This window comes from Vigna radiata, chromosome 3 (genome assembly GCF_000741045.1).
Source record: "Vigna radiata var. radiata cultivar VC1973A chromosome 3, Vradiata_ver6, whole genome shotgun sequence".
Classification (NCBI taxonomy): Eukaryota; Viridiplantae; Streptophyta; class Magnoliopsida; order Fabales; family Fabaceae; genus Vigna; species Vigna radiata.
In genome coordinates this window covers 10,899,457-10,908,264 of record NC_028353.1, presented here as the reverse complement: position 1 = coordinate 10,908,264, position 8,808 = coordinate 10,899,457, and the positions used below count along the sequence as shown (strand labels likewise).

General features: G+C 34.7%; 1 protein-coding gene and 1 pseudogene across 1 annotated transcript in view; one reads left to right on the top strand and one right to left on the bottom strand.

The window, feature by feature from the left end:
• LOC106757022 overlaps positions 1 to 3,389 on the bottom strand; it is a 9,094-nt gene extending 5,705 nt beyond the window's left edge. Inside the window, exons 1-6 of the mRNA XM_022779035.1 lie at positions 3,098 to 3,389; positions 2,694 to 2,828; positions 2,389 to 2,415; positions 1,665 to 1,755; positions 484 to 527; positions 8 to 106 (exon numbers count right to left, since the gene is read on the bottom strand). Of these exons, the coding sequence (XP_022634756.1) occupies positions 8 to 106; positions 484 to 527; positions 1,665 to 1,755; positions 2,389 to 2,415; positions 2,694 to 2,828; positions 3,098 to 3,238 (537 nt within the window). The 5' untranslated portion in view covers positions 3,239 to 3,389. The remainder of the gene's footprint in view (positions 1 to 7; positions 107 to 483; positions 528 to 1,664; positions 1,756 to 2,388; positions 2,416 to 2,693; positions 2,829 to 3,097) is intronic.
• Positions 3,390 to 5,331: 1,942 nt separating this feature from the next.
• Positions 5,332 to 7,430, top strand: LOC106757021 (annotated as a pseudogene).
• Positions 7,431 to 8,808: the final 1,378 nt, after the last annotated feature.

The window sequence follows — 8,808 nt, the reverse complement described above, 5'->3', positions numbered from 1 at the left end:
AGCGCACTAGTTTTAGAACGTCACTAGCAGCAGATGCTACAGTATGGGGACCTCTCTTCTTCATTGATGCTGAATCACCGTGACATCGTAGGTCTACTAAAAGGAACTGTCAATGCAAACAAAAAGAAAAAAGAAAAAAAAAAAAAACAGTATTCAGACTTTTGTAAATCCAAATTATTGGACCCTACTATCAAAATTTAAGATACCCAAAAAACAAAATATTATCTAATCAGAGTCAAATAATTTGATCCAAACTCATCACCCAACAATAAACCAGAAAGTGTTGCATGGTCCATTTTAAACAAAATCTTTTTAACAAAGTTTTAAATTTGTGACTATAAATGGTTTGTTGGCAGCGCAGGTATTTACATGCTATCAGAGGATTAAAATTAATTTCATATGAATAATACCTGCTATAACAATAATATTAACATGTCAAATAGTACCTTGGACAACTCAGCATAACAATTTAAAGTAAAATACCTGCCATGTAGGAAACTCTAGAGCCAATCTCCTAGCAAAACTTCCTGCAATATCACCCTTTCAGCAGCAAATAATGAAACTAACTACAATTTATTCTTTCTCAATATATTTGACTGGGAACCAAAAATACTTCTTTGCAAATATAACATCAAACTTAAATATCAGGAACCACATGAAAACTACAACAAAAACAAAAAATGCAAAAAAATAAATAAATAAAGATTTAGCTCCATATAATAATAAATAAGGGTAAGTGACTTGTTTATTGTTCTATTAACACACTACAAATATTTCTCCTTAACAAAACCACATAAGGATACCAGCATTTAACTACTCAATGTATAAATACATGTCAATTGACTTAGACTTCCATTCTTTCAACCAACAAGGCTTCTTGTGAAATTAAAGAAGGATGAATAAGTTAAATTTAGTTTATTTATATGTCAAGAAAACTTGAAAATCCTCAGAGAGCAAATAATCAACCAAGGACCAACTTTCTAATAGGCTGAATGTCCACCAACAAAGAAATCCTACAAAACACGCTTATAGTCATAACCCACAAGAAATTCCAGAAAAAGCTTAAACTTCTTATGTTTTAGGGAACTTAATTTTTTTCATTTTAGTCTCTATAATTTCAATCAACTCAACATTAGATTTTCATGCAATACTACAATATCTTTCTGATGAATGGCTGCACTAGTAACGAAAATAGACAGATGTGCACCTATCAGCCATAATCAATAGCAAGAGAAACAGTACTGAAACCAAAAGAATATGAATCATACGTATAGAATTGGAAATATAAGAAACAAAATGGGTTTTTTTAGAAAGTACAAATAGAAGAACTTAAAAGTGTATCTAAGCCCATTACTCAAAAAGTTACATGAAACAAAATGATGGGGATTATATCCCTTTTCATTGAAATTGTCTAAGTCAAAAAGGAGCTTTGGAACGACATAGTAACTAATAACCATAAATATCCAGATCTCCAGCCTAGCTACTCTAAAATTATTGTTCACTTCTGGGAGCATGTAGAACAGAAAAGTGATTTGATCAATGAAGAACACATTGTTGCCAAATCATAACCATGCACAACACATAGAAACAATTCAGGCCATGCATAAAATTTACATTGCCAAAGGCTAGCAAAAATAAAATAAAATGTACACAGAACCACCCACCCCAGTTTTTCCTGCATCCTAGGATCCCATGCAGAAAAACAGCTGTTGGTGGATCAGGTAAAGATCTGTCCATAACAGAACTCCATCTCACCTGTATAGGAAATTATGCCTGCATATTAGTCTCTTATAGCTTTACACAACTTCATATTAATGAGATTCATTAACTTATGAAAATACACGAGCGTTGCAGCAATCCAATGTTATTTTACTAACTTTTGTCTAAATATCCTCATATAGTTTCAAATTAATTTTGTGAAGCCATTAATGGATTTGTACGGTCAACAACTTTTTGTTCCATATCAGTGCTTAATATCACTAAGGGTGTGTTTGGTTTAGCAACTTAATTAAGCATTTATTCATGTCATGGCCTCTTATCATATTAGGGCTTAAACCATAAATTTAGCCATGGAATTTATTGAAATAAGTTAAAATAAGTCTATTCTGATAGATACATAAAGAAATTTATTGGAGTCAAACTAGATGCCCAAAAGCCATTAAATCTTCCAGACATCCCTTAAGCCAACCCCACCTTGTGGGAAAAGGCTTAGTAGTGATTGTTGTTATTAGATCTAAAAATGAACACATCCACTCTTTCACGCACATGAATATTCTAATGGATTGAATGGAACACCCTGAATCTAGAAAGNAAAAAGATTATTCTCTGAAAACTGAAAACTAAATCCCGTTAGATGAAATGGCAAGGCAATAAATAAATAATACTTACAAGTTCCCCCTGAATCAAATCATATGCCTGCAGACAAGGACGCACAAAAATCTCAGTTATAATAAACAAGGATAAATTTGATACTACGTTTTTGAAGAGGAAAGCATTAGATGTATTTTAACATTAAAATTGAGAATTTGACTCTATTTTTTATTATCTGTTCACTAAACAAACTTCATAGTTGACTGACTTTGCAACTAAGAAAATACAACAAACGTCTCTTCTCTTTTTACAGTGCCAATGTAAACACACGATTGAAGCAAATAAATTAACCACAAAACGCATGGAATGAGGATGAGGATTACCAAGATGCTAGAGGAGGTGGCCACCTCCCCTTTTTTCCCAACAGTGTTACCCACTAATGCCATTGATATGGTCTGGCCTTTAACTCCCCGCCTAGAGTGGCCAAGAGCTAACCGAGAAATGTTGAATTTGTCATTCTACACAAAAAAAGAACCCATACATAACGTGAGAGATACGCAGTCTCAAAGACTCGACGCAATGAACGATTCACGCAATAGACAGTTAACAATTGCGGAACTAAATACAAAGCGCAAACGGCAACATTAGCATCAACGTATTTTCTTCGCTAAGTTAATACAAATTCCAATCAAATTCAGCAGTAAAATTTGCGATCATGACATATGACGTATGCTAAATTTGCAACACATTGAAATTATCGAAGAAACTATGAAGCCAAGAAATGCACCTCGGAGAGACGAAGAAGTGGAGATGTGACCTTGCAATTCCTCCATGCAGCTGAGCCGAATTTCGTCTTCCGGTCCGACGAGTTAATTGCCGCCACCGCCGCGGCGGTGCAGCAGGGCGAGGACTGAGAGAAAACCGGCATCTAAAGAGAATGGCAAATGCAGATCGGAAAAAGATTGGAAGAGAAAAGAATGGGACGGAGGAAGGCAGCGAACAATGCTGTGGCGCCGTTGGCGGAGAAAGAAAGAGAGAGGGGCGCCAATATCTCTCTTTCTATGTCACGGTCGGCTACCAAAGAAGTAAAACATAAACGCGAGTATTTTATTTAAAGAAGCATTAAAAAATATTCTCAAGATTTTTATATTTATTATCTTTAATTATTATTCTTACATCTTACTTGTTTATAACTCTTTAGGTTAAAAGCTCTTTTTTGTCCCAGTTTTTGTTGGAAAAATTCGAAATGATTTCCATATTTTTTTTGTATTCAATTTAGTTTTGAAGAACATATTTGGTGTTCAATTAAGTCCTTTTCACTAACTTTGTCTAAATTGATAACGGTGAAATGTCCAAATGAGAACTGCCATTTATGTTCTGACGTGGACTAGACCAGTCGTCATCATAGGGACTAAATTTGGAAATAATTAACAGAAATAGGGACTAGATTGAACAATTTTCATTCATTACAAAACAAAGAGCCACATCACCATCTTCTTCAACCTTCAGTCCAACCAACCTAACCCTAGTGCCGCCACACCTAAACCCTCAGGCCATCACCGCAATTATAGCCCCAGACTCCAAAAACTTTCATACAAAGTGACCAAAATCACATTCACACACCCTTTTTTATCAAAACCCAATCAACGGTTTCAATCACAGCATCAACAACTCTAACTTTACAATTGAAGAGAACCAACAAGGAAAAAAAAAGAAACTTGGACATTGTTCACGGACTTCGGTTAGTAAAAACTTTAACTTGTTGGGAGAAACAAAGAAGAACTCATTTATTGCAACAAGAAGAAGAAGATTGGGAATCCAACATCACTGTGACTTTCATAGAACAAAATAAAAACCCTAATTTGAGAATTCACCCCTTTTTCACCTCAATCTCGCAAATCTGATTTCGCAAATTTGATTTCCCTAAGATGATTGCTTCCGATTGGAATAACACGTCACTGATGTTCCCTCCCAAAGATGTTCTTCTCAATCTCGCAAGTTTCGTAAGTTTTCCTCCCAAACCATTTCACAGATACTTAACTTTAATCTATTCCCAAAATAATAACCCTAATCACAAATTCTATTTAAAAAATCTTAATTCCAACTGACAATGCCACAAAGGACTCCAAGTCAGCCAATAAATGACACCTCACAATACAGTTGCACATTTGGACAGCTCGCCGTTATCAATTTAGACGGAATTAGTGAAAAGGACTTAATTGAGCACCAAATATGTTCTTTGGGACTAAATTGAACACAAAAAAAACATGGGGACCATTTCGAATTTTTCCAACCAATACTGGGACCAAAAAGAACTTTTAACCAACTGTTTATATGATTAATGATTATAACATGATTATGTTTTTAGATGGTTTTCAAAATTGTCGTAATTAATTGATAGTCTCTTATTAGTTAAGATGTTTTCCATGAATTTACTTATTATTTCGTATTACTTTTAATATTTTTTTAATATTTATAAAATTTCATTTTTCTTAATTTAAATACATAGTATCAAATAAAATTTATATTTTTCAGTTAATGAAAAAAGTTAAAGTGAGTCTCTCTGTATATATATATTCCTTTAATGAATAAAATACTTCTTATCTTATTATTCATCTCTAAATATAGCCTTAAAAATAGCTAATATTTCACTCTAGTTTACAGAAATTTAAAATAATATTTAACTCTAAATTATAATTCAGAAAAAAATTGTAATATAAATTTCAAAATAATTAATCTTAACAAAAGTAATTCTTACCTTACAGTTAGAAATTTGTTGAAAGTATATTATTGGGAAACCAAACCAAACCCTATAAATTTTTGCGAAGAAGGCATGTTGTTACTTCTTCTCGTTTGCCATGATCATAACCCACACATTGTAATTAGTTTATGCTATATTGTCCATTTCTTTCTATTCCCACACACCTCTTTTTGTCTTGAATTCAAAAGTGCATCCCAAAATCATGGAAACAAACCCCGCAACAATCACTGTTTGATCCCATCTTGTGTAGTAATGCATCCATGGTTGGTGTTCTCATTGCATCCCTCAAGACTTTGTGACCAATGGCCACCTGCCAAATGCTTTCCAAACCTTCATTCAAATCCAACACCATGCTTCTTCACACCTTCTCCTGCACCCCATTAGTTCTCTTCTCTTTGCTTGTGCAAAGTTTGAGTCATTGTCACATGGTAAGCAGCTTCATGGCCATATCATCTCACTGGGTCTTCATCAAAATCCTGTCTTGGTTGCAAGGCTTATTGGTTTTTACGCAAATGTTAATCTCATTAGCGATGCCCAATTTGTCACTGAGAGCTCTTGTACTTTGGATCCTTTGCATTGGAATATGCTTATCTCGTCATACTTTAAAAATGGGCTATGTGGAAAGGCTTTTTTAGTGTATAAGAAAATGTTGAGTAAGCAGATTGAACCGGATGAATACACTTATCCTTCTGTTCTCAAGACTTGTGGGGAATCGTTGGATATCAATACTGGGGTGCAGGTTCATAGGTCTATTGAGGCTAGCTCCATGAAGTGGTGTTTGTTTATGCACAATGCTTTGGTCTCCATGTATGGTAGGTTTGGGAATCTGGAAGATGCGCATGACTTGTTTGACAATATGCCAGTTACAGATGTTGTTTCATGGAGCACTATAATCAGTTGTTATGCCTTTAGGGGAATGAGGGAGGAAGCGTTTCAACTGTTTGATAGTATGCAGGAGGAGGGTCTTGAAAGGAATGTGATTATATGCAACACCTTTGCCGGAGGGTACTTGCATTTGGGCAATTTCGCAGTGGCACTTAAGCTGATTTCCTAGATGAGAATATTCGTTCATTTGGACGTTTTTGCATTGGTCATTGGGTTAAATGTCTGTTCCCACATTGGAGCTCTTAAATTGGGAAAGGAGATGCACGGTCATGCGGTGCGAATTTGCTTTGACGTGTTTGAGAATGTGAAAAATGCATTGATTATAATGTATTCTAGGTGTACAGATCTTGGGCATGCATTTATGGTGTTTCATAGAATGGAAGAGAAAGGTTTGATATCTTGGAATGCCATTCTTTCTGGATATGCACACGTGGATCGAACTGAGGAAGTATCCTTTCTTTTCAGAGAGATGTTACGGAAGGGTGTTGAACCTAATTATGTGACCATTGCTAGCGTTCTTCCCCTGTGTGCTCGCATAACGAACCTGCAGCATGGCAGAGGGTTTCACTGCTACATTATGAAGCATGAACAGTTTAAGGACTATTTATTACTGTAGAATGCCCTGGTGGACATGTATGCAAGGTTTGGCAAAGTTTTAGAAGCCAGAAAAGTGTTCGATTCAATGAGCACAAGAGATGAAGTTATATACACTTCCATGATTTTTGGATATGGTATAAAGGGTGATGGAGGAACAGCTCGAAAACTATTTGAAGAGATGTGTGAGTTGGACATTAAGCCAGATGTAGTGACTATGGTTGCAGTTCTCACAACTTGTAGTCATTCTGGTCTAGTAACACAGGGGGAATTGTTGTTTAAAAGGATGATAGATGTTTATGGGATAGTTCCACGCCTCGAGCATTTTGCGTGCATGGCTGATCTCTTTGGGAGGGCTGGTCTTCTGAACAAAGTGAAGGAGGTTATCACAGGGATGTCATTCAAACCAACATCGTCAATGTGGGCTACTCTCATAGGGGCTTGTCGAATCCATGAAGACACAGTGATGGGGGAATGGCCAGCAGGAAAATTGCTAGAGCTTAAACTTGATCATTCAGGTTATTATGTGTTGATTGCCTACATGTCTGTTGCTGCTGGTTGTTGGAGCAAACTAGCAGAGGTGAGGACTTATATGAGGAATTTGGGCGTGAGAAAAGCTCCTGGTTGTGCTTGGGTTGATATTGGCACTGAGTTCTCTCTCTTTTTGATGGGGGGAACTTCTAACCCTCATTCATATGAGATTGACCCTTTGATGGATGGATTGAATGAGCTAATGAAAGATACTGGTTATGTGTCAGTGAAAGTAGTGACAGAAACAACAGTAACAACAGAACCAATAATAGTAAGAAGAAGAAGAATGATAATAGTGGTGTGGTTCCTCTGCAAGTGGAGCTTTCGGCAACACCGATTCAAGCTATAAATGAGTCTCCATTGGAGTGACCAAAGATGTCGATGACGCAAATGGCAGAGACACTTAGGTTTGGGTTTGGTGATGAGTACTTTATGATGATGGTGTCTTGTGATGGTGATGATGATTATGCCATGGAGTTGAGTGGATGGGAAGAAATGCATCATGAATACTTATGGGACTCTCCTGAATATATGTGATTATAACTCATTAATATTCAATTAATGTACTACCCTTGATTTAGGGCATTCTATTTATTAATGAATGATTAAAGAATCATGTGGTTTTAGTGAGACTGATTCAATGAAACAACAAGATTATTTAATGTTGTCAATTGCTAATTTCATCACCACCCTTTTTTGTTTCTCCCGTATTGTATTTTGCTTATATTATTAATTATTCATTTAATAAATTTCTCTTGTATATCTATACATTATGTACATACATGTTATTAATTATATGTAAGGTTATCAAATTTGCGAGTCTACGTAAACTCGTGAGAGTCAAATAAACTCAACTCATAAACTCGTAAGAGTTTACTTCAAATGAAAAACATTATATAAATAATATCTTAATTCAAATAATTATACAAAATTATATAACTTTAAATGAATAAAATTTATAGATATATTGTTCATAAAAATAAATATTGTAAAACATAAATACTTATATTATTGTCATTAATTTTGGTGCATTTCATTAAATATATAATAAAAAAATCAAACGACCTTGTTTTTTTTAATTTTTCTCCCTTTCAAGCTCGTAGAATCATTCCAAACTTGCGATTCTACACGATCATACCAATTTCACAGTTAATTCTATCGAGTTTATGTAGAAAAGAGTTTACTTCTAAATTAACTCTGAAGCTATGTCTAAATATGTAAACTCGTAAAAGTTTAAGAATTAAATCGAGAGTTTGATAACCGTAAAAGAATGGAGATAAAGAAGAGAAGAATGAATTAATATAATAATATGGCAATGATCTTGGAAAGCAGGGCAAATCTATTACGACCCAGTCGGCATGACTTTCGTGCTAGGAATTTACCATTCACATTTGACCTTCACAAACCAAAATTTTCTATTTTCTAAGTTCTAACCAACACCACTTTTGAAATTAAAGGTGTTTTTTTTTTCTTGGAATAATTAATAAGATTAACTACCTCTGTGTGACTGAATCGTGCCACCTGGCATGACACACCACTTTTATGAAATACTTACAAATAATAAAGTAATTCATCCATGATTGTACTATTACTTTTAGGATGATTTTATATTTTAATTTGTGAATGGGGTTAATAAAATGTATATTTGAATTATATTCAATTCTTCTGGAATTGATTACGATTCCACCAACAAATAAGTGTTCCTCTCAGGCAACAAAATCGATTTT